The sequence below is a fragment of the Delphinapterus leucas genome, chromosome 7 (assembly GCF_059928025.1).
Source record: "Delphinapterus leucas isolate spDelLeu-1000000601 "Yukka" chromosome 7, BTC_Dleu_Yukka2, whole genome shotgun sequence".
Classification (NCBI taxonomy): Eukaryota; Metazoa; Chordata; class Mammalia; order Artiodactyla; family Monodontidae; genus Delphinapterus; species Delphinapterus leucas.
Genome location: NC_143135.1, coordinates 41,537,399 through 41,554,854, shown reverse-complemented (window position 1 = coordinate 41,554,854; position 17,456 = coordinate 41,537,399). Strand labels below are relative to the sequence as shown.

The 17,456-nt window shown below is 43.7% G+C and overlaps 1 protein-coding gene across 1 annotated transcript in view; it reads left to right on the top strand.

Moving 5' to 3' along the window:
- Positions 1-17,456, top strand: part of SPON1 (spondin 1) — a 273,677-nt gene that overhangs the window by 153,508 nt on the left and 102,713 nt on the right. The window contains exon 6 of the mRNA XM_022555726.3: positions 7,288-7,436. Coding sequence (XP_022411434.1) covers positions 7,288-7,436 — 149 coding nt within the window. The remainder of the gene's footprint in view (positions 1-7,287; positions 7,437-17,456) is intronic.

Genomic DNA, 17,456 nt, shown 5'->3' with positions numbered 1-17,456 from the left:
AAAAATACCCTTCCTAACTGCCTAAATACCCCCTAATTGCCTTTCTAATTCCTACTTATCCTTCAGAATGCAGCTCAACTGCCATCTCCTCCAGGAAGCCTTCTCTGGTATAGTCTGGGTAAAATGTCCCCTTATTTATGCTTTTTTATCACTCTGGTTTTGCCTTTATCAAAGCTGTGTTGGTCACATTTTATTGTAATTGCCTGTTATGACCTATCCTTCACGCCCTCCACCCTACCCTCCACACTGAACATTTCAAGGACAGGGACAAAATCTAATTCTTTTCAGAGTCACACATTTTAAGAAACACTTTTTTATAAAGGGCCAGATAATAACTATTTTAGGGTTTGCAGGCCAAACGGCCTCTGCCGTAACTACTTGACTCTACCGCTGTAGCATGAAAGCAGCCATAAACAATACACACATAATCTGTAAACTGTAAAACTTTATTGGAACACAAACAGGGAGTGGGCATAGCTTACTGATCCCTGGCTTAGTACATAGTATTTGCCTAGTAATTGTTCATTTGATTAATTAGTTAATAAAATAGAATAGAATATTATTATGGGAGACCTCAGGGAGATGCAAAAGACTGTATTCAATTGCCTGAGTATTTTCCTGGAATGGAAAAGTGACACTTATCTTGAGACCTTAAGGAAGGAAAAAAAAGCTAGCTGAGTAAAGAAGGCAGAATGATAGAAAGTTGAAGAATTTCTGGCCTAAATGACAGATCTCCCCATGCAAGGTTTTTTCCAGTAGACTATACTGGGACGGGATCCTAAAAACCAGAAGAGCTCGGTCAGAGTGAGTTCCTGAAGCAGCCAGGAGCAGGAAAAGCCAGAGGGCGAGTACAAGCTGTGTCCTGGGCAGCACCCAGGGGCAAACCCAGAGGAGCCAAGTTCTGTGCCCAAATCCAAAGTGTCAGAAATCAGGCAGATTCTGGAATTGAGCTTAGGGTGAGAATAACCAGGGCAAGAGGGAAAAGTGAGAGCCAAGACAACTTTTACAAACAGGGCTGGCAGGTCCACAGCGTTTTTCTGTTGATCACTGGCCACGTGGTGCCCAGGTACGTCTGTGGGTGTGTTGACCTTTGTTTTCTTAGAAAAGTTAAGTAACAAAGTCATCTACTAAGAGAGAAGGGGAGAGGAGGCTAGGACTTAGAGACTGGAGGAGCTCTGGTGTAGCTACTATAACCAATTCCATAAGGGCCCAACCACGTCCCCAGACAAAGATTTGCTGCGATATGATGGTTGAGGCTAAGGTTGGGTAGCAGGAGGTTGTAGCAAACTAGTCCCCAAGGCTGTAGAATATTCTCCAGTGAAGCGCTATGCGTGGGTGTCAAGGAAATGAATGGGTGGCTTCTGCAGGATTGGGATGGGCAGGGAAATACAGCCACTGGCAAAGCAGTCCAGGAAATCTGGCTGTTACTGAATACCTGCCATATGCAGAACACCTCAGAGAATCCATCTGCTGTGCACCATGCTTCCTCCTACACCAGACAAAGGCAAGACATGGTTCCTCTTTCATCAGCACTAGCCTTCTAGGCATCATCATGAACCCCGGTAATCTATCACCAGTGATGACAAAGAAGAGATTTCAAAAATGAGGCGAGTACACATATATTCAGGATGTCCCCCTGGAGTGGCTTTTCAGACAGATGCACACCTTGTTGGCTAGCAGTGTCTCAAAGTCACATATCTAATCATTTCTTCCTCCCAGCTTCCCACCTGCCTCGTCTCATCTATGCCTCATCCAAGCTACTGGGAGTAACCATCTAGACCCAGCTATGTGTGAGCCACTTAAACACTGCTGGAGTCAGAGAGAGGCATGCTAACCCAAAGAGCTGTGGCCTTACCTGAGAGCCAAAGAGCTGGCAGTAGTGTTTGTTTCTCTGTCTTTACCCTGAGGCTGAAGCCCAAGTGTTTTACCAAGGACCCCGGTGGTAGTCCCACTGAGTATTCCTTTAAGAAAGTCACGAGCATTTACTTTGTCCCCTTCTCCCCAGGCCTCCTGTTACCTGGGGCTTCTCTTCCTCTCATTCCTTATTTCCTGGAGGATGGTAGGGCCCGGGGCTAAACTCTGTGCCCCAACTAATTGGGGTCTGCTTGGCACCTCATTCTGCCAGCTCTAAACCACTGAGTCCTGTTTAGATGACTCCCTACCATTTTCTTCCAGACTCAGGTTCTTGCATCTGACATTCCTGTCATCTCTGCCCCCCAGTTCTAAAGTCAGACTGCACCCAGTCACCGAATCAGATTCCTTTTGGTCCTATGCCTTCCAGAAGCTTGTCTGGCTTTGCCCTGCCCCATTCAGATTTAATTTGACTGGCTGGTATTTACTGAGCCCATTTCGTGTGTTAACTAGTCATTACTTCATGGACATCAGCCTCAGAAAAACACCACGAGGCTGGTCATGTCAATATCCCTACTTTACAGATGAGGAAACTGAGTTGAGAGTGACTAACATATTCAATCCAGGAAGTTTCAGATTGGAGACTAGAATACATGTTGGTCTGCTCCAAAACCCAGAGTTTTAACTACGTCACTAAACTGACTCCCACAGACTGTCCGATCCTCCCTGATCTTACTGGCTCATACCTCTGGTTCCATGTTCCCATTTCCTCTCCACTGCCCCAAGTCGGGCCCTACACAACTCATCCAGGGGATGTTGATGAATCTCCGGTTTGGTCTCCTCAGCCTTGAGCCCTCTCCCCTCCTACAGCTGGCGTGTCCTGCCAGAGATGTGGTGCAGTGGGGTGGAGGAAAGCTGGGCTGTAACACCAGACAGACCTGACTTTGAATCCCAGCATCTTCAATCATTTGCTTTGGTGATCTCAGGTTAGTTTCCTCATGTGAAAGGTGGAAATTATGATAGCATCTATATCAAAAGAATTTTCTGATTAACTTTAAAGGCATATGCTACATATAAGTATTTCTTAATGTCTGAATATTTCATAAAAGTTCTTTTAAATAAGCATTTGCTATGAAGGGAGTTCTTTGTTAAATTTCTGATCTGGACATTCTTTTATAAGTTAATTGTTTGAATCTCAGAAGGTATTTTTTCCCATTGATATAGTGTTACAGTAAAACAGAAGATTATAAGGCAAGCTCACGTACTAAACAGTTGGGTTTGAAAAAAAGGAATTTTCTTTTTTGAGTATTTAATGTAATAATATAGATCAAGTCTTTGACACAGTGCCTGGCACATAGTAACAATGCCATGCATGTTAACTATTGTCATGTCATTCTTCCCAGAAGGAAACTTCCATCATGTTTCTCTCTCTTCCGAGGCCATTTACCACAGTGGACACTCAGAACCCTCTGCAACCTGGCCCTGACTTTCTTTTTCATCTTATCTCTTTGTCTTCTAACTCTCCAGTCCGCCAAACGGTCTCCATTCCCTGACCTCTCAGTGGGATGTGGGAAAAGAGCGTGTGTTCTGGGGTCAGGCGGATCTGGGTTTGAACCCCAGTTTTGCCCCCTTGCTGGCTCTGTGAGCTTGGGTAGGTTCCTTAACATCTCTGGGCCTTGATTTCCTCATCTATAAGATGACAGTGAGGTTGTAGTGAGAGCTACACCTAGGAAAGCATTATGCCTAACACCTAATAGGTGTTTAATCCTCTTAGCTATTTTTAATAGAATTCCCGCTCCTACTGTCCTGCCAGTTTTCCCATGGGAGTCTCCTTCCCAAGGGAACATGTCCTTCTTCCTCTGCCTTCTTGTAGATTCCTCTTGTGGATTCCCATAGTGCTTTCTGTCTGTAAAACTACAGAGACTTTCTTTTGCACAGTTCTTTAAAGTTTTTGTAGTTCTCTCCCAAACCAGCCCAATTAATTTGCACAACTTTGGGAGATAGTCCAGACTAGTAATTATTATCTCTATTTTTAAAAGGTGAACTGGGGCTCTCAGAGCTGGAATGACTGATTCATGGTCACGAATGGAGGCCTGGAGCCCAGGTCTTCTGGCTCTCCGTCACCATGCCCCCTCCCCCCATACCATTCTGCACATGAGTGACTGCCACTCACCTGAATTCATTGTTATTTCTAACATTGCAGACTGTTGTTCCATGAGTGCCTACCTTGTCCCCCAGGGAGGGTGTGGTCTGCTCCCACACCTTAGCCTAATGCCTTGCAGGTATCTATTATGTGGTTGATGTCATTCAGTGTATTGAAGTTTGAATAAATGTGGTATGTTTGAATCCTTGAATTTGGAATTAGCTGCTCCATCCCCTTTGCTCTGTGTTCTTGTTTCTAGAACTCTGAACATGCTCGATTATAGGTAATCTGCTTATCCATCTGTTTCTCCACCCCCAGACCATGAGTCTCTCCAGGACAAGTACCATATCCAATTCCTGTTGGTGCCCAGGGCCTGCCACTGTGCTTGGCACATAGTAAATGGAAGTTGAATGAATAAACCAGAAGGAGCCATCTGGGTCCATCCCCTAATCCCCCTGTGATTGTGCTTGTTCCTATTCTCTTATCTTAGTTCATATTATGTATCTCTTATCTCCTATATTGAATTAAAGGCAGGTTCATGTTTTACTCATTTTTGTAGCCTCCCAAACAACCGGGAAAGGAGGAAACTATAATTATTGAGGGTCTATTGTGTGTCAGTGATTGCACATATATTATGTCATTATTTTAAAAATTGAATTTAATTCTTATAACAGGTCAATAAGGTATGCATTATCACCCCTGAATGACAAAAGAGGGAGCTGGGACTCAGGGAAATAAAATAATTGGAATTTGACCAAGTTTACACAGCTAGTAAGTGGAAATGCCGGGATTTGAATCCCTGTCTGCTGGCTCTGAGACCCATGCCTTTCCTTTTTGTTGCTGTTTGGTGTTTATTTTTAACAGCATGCAGAACAGCTGAGTGCTTTAGCCCAGTAGGAGTTAGGAACTCTGCTGAACTGAGATTTGAATTTAATCACATTGAATGGAATCTGTGCCAGCCTGTTCCCAAACACTTCGAGCACATATACTGCCACCTTTGCATTTGACTGGATGAATGCTTCAGGAAACATGTACTAAGCATTCACAATGCAGCAAGCTCAGTGCTGGGCACCGGGGATACAGTCTGAAGACAGGCTTCCTCGGGGAGCTTACAGTCTAGTGGGAAAACAGACGTGCGGCAGGGATCGTAAATGTGATCTACGCTGATAGGACAAACTAGTAGTTACCAGTGGGGAAAGGGGAAGGGGAGGGGCAAGCTAGGGGTATGGGATTAAGATATACAGACTACTAAGTATAAACTAGATAAGCAACAAGGATATATTGTACTGCACAGAGAAATATAGCCATTATTTTGTAATAACTTTAACTTTATAAAAATATTGAATCACTATGTTGTATATCTGAAATTAATATAATATTGTAAATCAGCTGTACTTCAATTTTTAAAAAAATGTGATCAGAAGACAAGGGCCTAAGTCATTCTATGGTGGTCTTGGGAGGCTTCTGGGTAGATTATGAAGGAGGAGTGAGTCAGCCATGACAAGAGGAGGAAAGCACAGAGGGAGCAGCATGTGCTGAGCCACTGAAGTATGAAATTGCAGGTAGGTTGGGTCTGGAACGAGGGGACATTTTGGTGGAACAGAGCCGGGGGAATAAGAGATGCTGAAACTGGTCTCCCTGTGTTCACATTCATGAACCAAAGGTCATGACTGGTTCTTACCCTTGCCCCTGCCAAGCAGTGCTCTTGGCCTAGATGATAGCCAGGACATTCTCCCTTCTCAGGAAGTGAGTTAGAGAAATAGCTGGCAACATCTCCATCTGTCTTCTCTAGGGACATGACATGGAGCTTGCATTTCCCTGATACGTGGGAAATAATGATCCAGCAGTTGGGCGGACCCACGTGGTGATGTCATCTGCCTGGATCATGTCATCCCTCAGCAGGCTGGGCAGGTGGCTTTGTGCCCATGTTCTTGATGTGCCTCTGGGTCAGAGCACCCTGGGTAGCAGGTGGCAGATGTAAACAAGATCAGGGCCTGTTCAGAATCACTTTCTTAAGTGTTGGGGTAGCGTGGAGAGTTCTTCCCACTCTGGGCCACAGGGTGATAAACTGCAAATGTCAGCTGGGTCCACCCAGTCCAAGTTTTCCTCTTCGCTATGCCTGAAAATGTTCCTTAACTTAAGACTTTATAAAACCAACCATAGGATTGCGGACAACTGAGCCAACCCTATGATGGATTGTATGTAACTTAGTAATCAGTATATATGCATCTATATTCATCACATGCAAAAACAAATCCAGGGAGGTGCTGGTGTTGACTCTCTCCTCTCCTTCCTCCCTCTTGAGATGGAAAAATCTTCAGGCTAAGTTCTGTCTTGGTCCTGTTCAGATCTTATTCTGTTCTCCCTTTGTGTCATCCATTAATTCCCTGCTACATCCCACTGCAGTCATCATCCCACGTGATCCTCACCAAACCGCAGTAGACTGGTCATGTCCTTGTATCCAAACCACCTTTCCCATGCTTTCACATGGCTAGCCTGCCTGCCCCTCACCCTGGAAGGTACGTAAAAGCCAGCTAAAAAGCAATTATACTCCAATAAAGATTTAAAAAAAAAAAAAAAAAGCCAGCTAAAAACAGCAGTGCTTTTTCCCAGGAGCTGTCAAGCCTAATTCCCCACTCACTCCCTTTACCTTTTGCTCCGTGCTGACCTCCCCAGCTCCACACTCCAATTTTGCTCCCTCTAATGCATTCTTCATGCTGCTGCCTGGATGATTTATCTAAAATTCAAATGTGATTGTTTCGTTCCCCTGCCCAGAACCCTTCAGTGGTTTCAGACCCTTTCAAATGACATCCAAACTCATTTGAGCAGGTCCCTTCTACCTCCCTGGCATCATTTCCTGCCTCTCCCGTTGACAGTGTGTGACACAGCAATGCTAAATTACTTATGGCTCCCCAAACACACAATGTTATTTAATGTTTCTGAGTCTGCCAGAAATAGCCTTTCCTCTCTGTTCTGTCTTACAAATCTGCTCAGCATTTAAAAATTCTCTCAACTTTCTTCTTCTCTAAGATCCTCCCAGACAGGAGTCATCATTCTGGGCCACCTCTGTGTCTTGTTTAGACATCTACCCATTGCCCTGTCATATATCCCCAAGACATACTTGCTTACAGGGACTGTCTTATTCATCCCAGAACAGCGCAGGACCTAACACAGGGCAGGTGCTTAGCCAACGCTGCTTGAATCATTGTTCAATTACACCTCCTCCCCATCCTTTAAGGGACTTGTGTTCTAGCCACATACACACTGACCTGCATCCTGATTGACTTTCCCAGGTCGCGCAAATCACTGGTCTGCAATCATTGGTGGATCCCACTCCAAGAATTACGTGCTATGGGAGTATGGAGGATATGCGAGCGAAGGCGTCAAACAAGTTGCAGAATTGGGCTCACCAGTGAAAATGGAGGAGGAAATTCGACAACAGGTAAGAAAAACAATCACAGAAGGACCAAAACCCAGAAATGCAGTCAAGCATCCTTTAGCTTTCTTTCCCAGGGGCTCGAACTTTACAGTACAATGTGGTGGAAAATTGGTACCATAGGAAGTGAAATCTATTTACTGAGTTTGAGGGGGTTTATGTTCAGTAGAGGACAGAGGCACAAATGTCCATCTTGTCGTCTCAGATTTTCCCTAACTGCATTTGTGGTTTCTTCAGCTTGTGCTAAAAGTTGCTACTGTGGCTCCATTGTTGGGATACCATGTCTCTGTTCTCCCAAGGGTCAGTGCGGTGGATTACGGTTTTCTTACTCTGATCCATGAGAGGGCTGGGGGAGTGACATTCACGCTAAGCTAAAATCACCATTTCCAAAGAGAAACATTTATTTATCGACACATGCTTTTTGCATCTATGTCTTGAGGGGTTTGATAAATTAGTCAGTGGTGAATCATAATCATTATAGACTGAAGCATCTTTTATGTACCATGTACTGTGTCATGTGGGCCCAGGAGCCGGACTGTTATCTAGGACCCCATTCATACCAATGAGAGATAAGGGAGCAATCGTCCGTCATTCTTTTCTGTCTGTTGGGAAGTACCGTCATCCCTCATCAAAAGCACTAGAAGGAGGCTGATGAGGGATCTTGAAAGAAGAGCTATGGTTTTTCGAAGGTCATTCACAGGCTGCACTGTGGGGAGGAGATGGCCCAGCTTTGGCCATCACTACCCACAAAAGCCCTTTGGGCCTGAGAGAGCTGGGTAGGCACCCACATCTCACTGCTCACAAGTGCGCAGGAGGAAGTAAGGAAAGAGCAAACCGTGCTTGGAGTGTGGTCATTTCCAGCACAGGTCACTGAGGGGCTGCTGCCTGTTCAGGCTCCTGCCCACATCTCCTGAGACAGTGCAGGGGCCCTGAAGACACTGGGCCCGGTGTCTCACGATGTGTGTTGCAGCAGGGCGAGCAGAGCTGAGGCCCCTAGCCCTTCCTCCTGACGTCTACCATCTGGTCTCCAAGCTCCCACAAACCCTAAAGTGAATGCAGCAAAGGTCACCTGATTCCTACTATAATCCCCTGAGGAATTCTTTTGGACCAGAGTCCAAAAACGCCCAGGAATTAGCTTATGTTTCTCATTAGTTTGATTTAAAACCTTTCTCCATTCTCAGAAAAAATGTTGAACCCAGTGTTTTGAGACAGCACGTCATTCATCACAAGTTTATCTTACCAACAACTTCGTGTTTCCCTGACTCTGGCTGCCGTGCCTCGTAACTGGCCTCACTCATTCGGGCTACAGCACAACCATGTTGATCTGCAAAGTCATGAAGGGCTTCGTATTGGTCCTGGTCTCTCCAGCCTGTCATGGAGGCAGTATCCCTTGTTTGGGTTCCTGGTTCTCAAACATGCAATTGTGATACGCTGGCTATAACTGTTCTGTTGTATCGTATGTTGAAAACCATCTGTTACAAATAATAGTTGAAATACTAAAGTTTGCAAATTAATTAGATCAAGGCCAAGGGCGTCTTCATAATAATGCCTGTGTCACTCATTGGCTATCTTGAGAGGTTTCTGGAGAGAAGGGAAGCATGTATGAATTGTGAGAAACTGAGACCACATTGTACCGGCAAGCATTATCTGTCATGTGTCATAGCAGTAAAAAGGCTGAAAACTGATGGATGGAACCCCCCCACCTTATGCCCCCCTGAGGAAAATGTTCTTTGCTCAGTGTGTTCCTGATCAGCACACCTTGGATTAGCTTCTGTACACACTGATGATGTCTGGCTCTCCCAGCTGGCTAGTGTTCTTGACATTAAGTCATAACAATGTTTAATTACGGGTATTGCACATGGGAGTTAAAAATCCCACTGAGGGCTTCCCTGGTGGCGCAGTGGTTGAGAGTCCGCCTGCCGATGCAGGGGATACCGGTTCGTGCCCCGGTCTGGGAGGATCCCACATGCCGCGGAGCGGCTGGGCCCGTGAGCCGTGGCCACTGGGCCTGCGCGTCTGGAGCCTGTGCTCCGCAACGGGAGAGGCCACAACAGTGAGAGGCCCGCGTACCGCAAAAAAAAAAATCCCACTGAGCATGTCCTAGGGTTTGTCACCACCTGTCAGGCCCTCTAGATGCTGAACATGTACTTTTAGCTCTCACCTCTACTTGGAGAAGACAATATTAAATTTCCCGTTTTTTCTGATAAGGAAACTGAGGCACAGTCAATAGTTAGAGAATTCCAGAACTTGAACCCAAGCCTGTCTGACTCCAAAACCTGTATGTAGTACCAGATACATAATTTGCAGATCCTGGTGAAAATGTGGGGTCCCTTGTTCAAAACTTAAGAATTTCAAGATGGTGACACTGAATTTCACAGCACGGGGCCCTGAGAGTCTGAACAGGTCACACACTCATGAGGCCGGTCCTGCTCATCCTCCTTCCCCACCCCACAGAGAAACTCCCCTCTCCAGCCTCTGAAATAAGCCTGTTTCCAGAGCTCTGCTAAGCCACGCATCCAGCTCCCCAGGTCCTCAGAAAGTCAGGAGGATAGAGTGGTTTCAGGGTCCCTTCTCTTCCAAAGAATTCATGGTTCTAAATATTGTTCCCTGCAAGCACACAATTCATTATATTTTTCTGGAAGTCAGGTAAGAAGCAGCATAAAAAAGGAACAAGAGAAAAAAAAAGAAAAAAAGAAAAAAAAAAAAAAGGAACAAGAATATGCATCCTCCTAGAATATAAAAGTGTCCTCTGAATAACCAGGAACCTGCTTGAACACATCTGCAAACTAACATGGTGTTCTCAGCCTTTAATACATTACATCCTACCAGCTGCTCTATCAAAGAACCCGAGTCCAACCAGGAGGAAAATAAAAGCCCTGTTTTCCCAAGAAAGACATTTATATGCTTCGCAGCCTTCTGTTGTTACAGACTTATCGCTGGCTGCAAGGTTCAAGGGCATTAAAAATCACAGCAGATATTGGTGGAGGTAAATCTTATGCTAATGGCTTTCAAACACAAATGAACAAAAATAATAATCGCATCAGTGGTGGAAAACTGTAATAATATTATTGAGTATAAATTTTAATGTTACTATAACTTCACAACACCAAGAAAATTAATGAAAAATGACAGCAGCATTATTGGCAATAATGACACTGGTGGCCAGAGAGGGTGGGGGAAGGGCACAAGGCACACTTCTTAGCAGGGGACAGAGGCAAATGGGTCCTGGTGGGGACTGTGGATTAGAAATACTGAACTAAGGCTGGCCTGGCAGGTCACAAATGAGTAACCCAAGGCAGGTAGACGCAGTAGGGAATGGCAGATCCTACGTAGACCCAGGACCCGAAAGTGAGCTGGTGTATACTCCTCTTATGAAAATGTTTCACTAAGACCATTTCTACTTTGTTAAGTAGACATCTATGGCATGTATACTAGGTGTCTGGTTCTCTGCTGGATGTGGCCCAAAGATGGTGCCCCCTTCACCATGTTATTCACGCTAGAAAGCTAGGCATCATCCTCGATTGTGCCTCCTGTCCCATCTTCTGCCTTCTCTTCTAAATTCCTCCAGGTCACTTCCTCATTACCGCACCTCTATTTAAACCATCCTCATCTCTTGCCTAAGTTATTGCACTAGCCATCTGATCTCCCTGCCTCCAGTCCTCTTCCTGTTTTCCACACTGCCCCACGGCCATCTTATAAAATACCAATTGGATTATGCCACTCTCCCAATTAATGGCTCCCGACTGACAGCAAGATAAAGTCCAAACTCCTTATCCTAGCTTGAAAACCCTCTATGATCTGGCCTTGTTTACCTTGTTTACCTCCCCCATCTTATTTCTTGCTGCAGCTCTAAGCTATACCCATGCAGAACCTCTTTCAGACTCTCCAGAGCCATGTCCCTCTTGCATCTGGGCCTTCTGTCAGCCTGGAACATCTTCCAGCGCCCCGTGAACTGGTGAACTCCATCTATCCTTCAGGACTCAGCTTAGATGTTGCTTCTTCCTGGAAGCTTTCCTGAATTCTGTACAAAATCCATGCCCTTGCCATGTGCTCCCACAACACCCTGTACCTCCCCCATCATTACCATCATCACGTAATTATGCAAGTCCTTGTTTGATGTGTCTCCCTCACCAAATTGCAAAGTTCAAATCCATGTTTTCCATCTCTGTATCCTCTGAGCTGGGTATAGTTTTTTTTTTTTTTTTTTTTTTTCTGGGTATAGTTTTAATTGCTTCATGATTGTTACTTGCATGAGTAATTTACTTGATAACTTTACTAAACATCTACTAAATAAATGCCAGGCGTTAGAGATCCAACAGTGAACAGATCATTCCCTGCCTTCATGGAGTCTGCATTCTAATGGGGGAGACAAGAAGAAAAAAGGGTTAAATAATTATAAATTATGGTAAGAGAAAGAAACCAACAAGAGGTGGCTAGAAAACAGCAGTAGGGTGGGACCTTGTTAGTAAGGTAGTCAGGGAAGGTCTTGATGAGATCATTAAGCTGAGACCCAAAAGAAAAGCACAAGGGAAAGATCATTCTAGATGGTGACAACAGCATGTGCAGAGACCCAGAAGTAGAAAAGAGCTTATCATGCTTGAAGAACTGACAGAAGACTGGTGTGGCAAGAGGGGAATCAGTGAGGGGGAGTGTGGCTCTGTGTGAATGAAGGACACACTGTCTCTGCGCTGGAGGAATTCACAGATTGGGCTGGAGAGGTGGATACATAAATAACTATTTCCGTATAATGTACTTAGTTTCTTTAAGGGAATCTCTGCAGCAGCTGAGGAAATGCAAACATTAGACTGTGGCAGCCCTTGAAAGTGCCATTCTCTGGGTCCCCCCAGCCTTTAACATCCCCCCTATTCCCTGAGGACACATGTTAGACACATATTAGTTTCCCTGTCCCTTCCTCTGGGCAGGCTGGGTGTGGTACCCTTTCCTGGGGTGACCACAGCTCCCTGTGCGGTCCCTCTCCTAGACTGAATGGTCCCTGCTTCCTTCTTTCTTTCTTTCTTTTCTTTCTTTCTTCCTTTTTCTTTTTCTTTTTTTAAAAAATTATTGGAGCATAGTTACTTTACAATGTTGTGTTAGTTTCTGCCGTACAGCAAAGTGAATCAGCTGTATGTATATAGGCATCCCCTCTTTTTTTATTACTTCCCATTTAGGTCACAGCAGAGCAGTGAGTAGAGTTCCCTGTGCTTTACAGGTTCTCATTAGTTATCTATTTTATACATAGTATCAATAGCGTATATATGTCAATCCCAATCTCCCAATTCATCCCACCCCGCCCCTTTTCCCCCTTGGTATCCACACGTTTGTTTTGTTCTCTACGTCTGTGTCTCTATTTCTGCTTTGCAAATAAGATCATCTATACCATTTTTTTTAGGTTCCACAAATATGTATTAATATCTGATATTTGTTTTTCTCTTTCTGACTTACTTCACTCTGTATGACAGTCTCTAGGTCCATCCACATCTCTACAAATGACCCAATTTCGTTCCTTTTATGGCTGAGTAATATTCCATTATATATGTGTACCACATCTTCTTTATCCATTCATCTGTCAGTGGACATTTAGGTTGCTTCCATGTCCTGGCTCTTGTAAATAGTGCTGCAATGAACATTGGGGTGCATGTGTCTTTTTGAATTATGGTTTTCTCTGGGTATGTGCCCAGTAGTAGGATTGCTGGGTCATATGGTAGTTCTATTTTTAGTTTTTTAAGGAACCTCCATACTGTTCTCCACAGTGGTTGTATCAATTTACATTCCCACCAACAGTGCAAGAAGGTTCCCTTTTCTCCACACCCTCTCCAGCATTTATTGTTTGTAGATTTTTTAATGATGGCCGTTCTGACTGGTGTGAGGTGATACATCGTTGTAGTTTTGATTTGCATTTCTCTAATGATTAGTGATGTTGAGCATCTTTTCATGTGCCTCTTGACCATCTGTATGTCTTCTTTGGAGAAATGTCTATTTAGGTCTTCCTCCCATTTTTCGATTCAGTTGTTTGTTTTTTTGATATTGAGCTGCTTGTAAATTTTGGAGATTAATTCTTTGTCCATTGTTCCATTTGCAAATATTTTCTCCCATTCTGAGGGTTGTCTTTTTGTCTTGTTCGTGGTTTCCTTTGCTGTGCAAAAGCTTTTAAGTTTAATTGGGTCCCATTTGTTTATTTTTGTTTTTAGTTTCATTACTCTAGGAGGTAGGTCAAAAAAGATCTTGCTGCATTTCATGTCAAAGAGTGTTCTGCCTATGTTTTCCTCTAAGAGTTTTATAGTGTCTGACCTTACATTTAGGTCTTTAATCCATTTTTAGTTTATTTTTGTGTATGGTGTTAGGGAGTGTTCTAATTTCCTTCTTTTACATGTAGCTGTCCAGTTTTCCCAGCACCACTTATTGAAGAGGCTGTCTTTTCTCCATTGTATATCCTTGCCTCCTTTGTCATAGATTAGGTGACCATAGGTGTGTGGGTTTATCTCTGGGCTTTCTATCCTGTTCCATTGATGTATATTTCTGTTTTTGTGCCAGTGCCATATTGTCTTGGTTACTGTAGCTTTGTAGTATAATCTGAAGTCAGAAGCTCCGTTTTTCTCTCTCAAGGTTGCTTTGGCTATTTGCAGTCTTTTGTGTTTCCATACAAATTGTAAAATTTTTTGTTCTAGATCTGTGAAAAATACCATTGGTAATTTGATAGGGATTGCATTGAATCTGTAGATTGCTTTGGGGTAGTATAATCATTTTCACAATGTTGATTCTTCCAATCCAAGAACATGGTATATCTCTCCATCTGTTTGTGTTGTCTTTGATTTCTTTCATCAGTGTCTTACAGTTTTCTGCACACAGGTCTTTTGCCTCCTTAGGTAGGTTTATTCCTAGGTATTTTATTCTTTTTGTTGCAATGGTGAATGGAATTGTTTCCTTAATTTCTCTTTCTGATCTTTGGTTGTTAGTGTATAGGAATACAAGAGATTTCTGTGTGTTAATTTTGTATCCTGTGACTTTACTAAATTCATTGATTAGCTCTAGTAGTTTTCGGTGGCATCTTTAGGATTTTCTATGTATAGTATCATGTCATCTGCAAACAGTGACAGTTTTACTTCTTCTTTTCCAATTTGGATTCCTTTTATTTATTTTTCTTCTCCAACTGCCATGGCTAGGACTTCCAAAACTATGTTGAATAATAGTGGCAAGAGTGGGCACCCATGTCTTGTTCCTGATCTTAGAGGAATTGCTTTCAGTTTTTCACCATTGAGAATAATGTTTGCTGTGAGTTTGTCATATATGGCCTTTTTTATGTTGAGGTAGGTTCCCTCTATGCCCACTTTCTCCTGCTTCTTTCCTTTTCCATCTCCCAGGCATGTTCTATGTCCCTGGAAGGCGAGCACTTGTTGATTTTCCTCACCACTCTGTTCTTATTCTATTGCTTCATTATGGTTACTTTTAATGTTTTCAATTTTAAACACATCTACTTGTGTCATTCAGATTATTCTATTATCTCAGGGTCTTAGGGACTAATGTTCATTTGATGAACTTGCCCTCTCTCCCCATCACTAGTTTCCTCTTTTGATTTTGGATTGTTTGCTCATCTTCAGTGGGTCTTTTTCTTTGTTTCCTGTGGGAGTCCTCTGTGCCCAAGTTGTGTTGTCCCCTCAGGGGGAGGTTGTATTTTTGTCTTTCCACCCAAGTTTTGATGGCATTTCTCAGCTTAGAGCTCCCCACTGCCAGGCCAATGTAAATATGGACTCTGCACTTACACAGGGGAGAGTCTGGGGCTTCTATTTCTTGAAGGTGAATTTTCATTCAAGGGCCTGGACAAAGGACAAGTTTCCTTGCCACCTCCCCAAGTGACTGATGGAGGGTTTTCTTATCCCCATTCAGCCCTTCAAAATGTCCAGCTTGATGCAGGGGTGTCTTCCCACATCTCACCTAACACCAACTTGAGACCTCCCCTTCTCTCCCTGCATGGCTTTAAAACCTCCGTCTCTAGCTCCAGGGGCCATATGCCAGGCCTGGCCCCATGCATCAGCTCCTACTCACAGTTTTGGGTTAGACTTTCCTCCTCCTTTCTGGCATCCAGGGAATTTTTCTAAACTCCCTTAAGCATTTTTGAAACTTTGTCCTGCTCTCTTTTGTCTAGCATTTCTACATGTTTGTAGCAGGAGGGAGAGACCCTTTTGCATCAGCTCAGTCTTTCATGTTTCCTGATGTCCACTTAGCATCTCCAGCACTTCATACACTGCCTCACACACAGTAGCTGCTCAACCAATGTCTGAATTGGTGAATTGACACACAAGCTATAAATGTCTTGTTGCCAAATTAAGTCGTATGGACCCTGCTTGGGCCCTAGCTTGGCTGAGGCTCTCTGCCTTGGCGGGGAGGGCTCTTTTTCCATTCTGGTTGCTCTGGTTCAAATCAGTGAATAACAAAACCTATGCTGAGTTCGACACAGCACAAGCTTAATTCAGGGGCCAAAGAACGGAGAAGTGGGAACTAAGGTTCACAGATCAACTTCTCGCCCACCTGGCCAGAGGGATTTAATTTTAAAGGGTAAAGACAAAGGGAGGAGGAGTGAGGCTAATGTTGGGGAGGTATATGCATTAGTCTACCGGGGAAGGGGCAAGGCTTTTTCGAGGGAGAGGGGTGTCATCCCCTTTTCATCCTTTTTTGGTCCTTAATGTTCAGTTACAACCCCTGGTAGGTGTGTTATTTAATATGCCAATATAGTAAAATTAACTTGTAATGAGACTCAGGGTCTGTTGGAGGTCAGATTCATTGCTATCTTGGTCCCGGCTGTTTCCATGTGGGTTGTTTTGTTTGTTTGTAGCTTCCTTTCTTATCTCTGGGCCCTTTAACTTAAAGATTTATGTTCACTCCTGCTAAAGGTGGGGGATTGGCAGGATTTGAGCAAGGACATTCCTGCTAAAGGTGAGGGTTAGAGGGTTGTGAGCAAAGACTTGGAGCAGCTCCGGCAACAGTCTCTTGCATAAATCATAAACTGTGAATGGGTACTTATGAAAAAAATGTTAGAAAAAACACTCCAACTTTTATATTTTTAGAAATACAGGGAAAAGAACACTCCAACTTTTATACTTTTCTAGATTCAAGTCTTCCCTGACCATAAGAGGTCAGACAGTGGTGGACCCTAACATAGACATTGATTATTTCACCTTCAGGAGGCCTCACTTTGTTGGATTCCTTAAACCTGCTGCCAGGATTATCGCACCACCTATGGCACAAGAATCAATAAACAAGCAGATGTTCTTTAAAGCTGAAACAGTTTATAAGCCTCTGGAAACTGGTAGAAAGAGTTTGAGAATTTTCTTTTCTCATCTCCGTTAAATCATTAGAGATAACAGATGTCTACTAAACTTTTATTTTTCCTGATTTTTGATTTTCTAAACTTGTGATCCCTTTCCTCTAAATGAAATTAAAATCATTGGCTGATTTCTGATGTTCTCCATGAATCGTGACATGCTGCCTCATCTGATTGAGAAAGTCTCTCTCTCTCTCTCTCTCACACACACACACACACACACACACACACACACACAAAATCAGCTTTTATTCATAATAATAAAGTTCCAATGATCTTCAGTGCTTGTGAGAAGTAGTACCATATAACAGCTAAAAGCATTGGCTCTGAATCAAGACTCCTGGGTGCAAATGCTAATTCCAGCTCTTACTTATTTTGTGACTTTGGACAAATTGCTCAACCCCTCTGTGCCTTGGTTTCCTCTTCTATGAGATGAGGATGGTAATATGCCAACCTTCACAGAGTTACCGCGAGGACTAATGGAGCTGTTGCATGAAAAGTGCTTGGAGCAAAGCCTGCCCTGTAGAAAGCGCTCACTAAGTGTTACCTATCATTACCATGTTTTCCTTCTTGGTCTCCATTTCCTCATCAGTAAAGTGAGGGGTCTGTCCTAGGACCGAAGAGCCCCTGAAGGAGCTAGAAAAGTTAATGATTCTAAAGGTTCAAGTTCATCATGTCAGTCCCCAGCCTGAGAACGCCACAGGATGAGG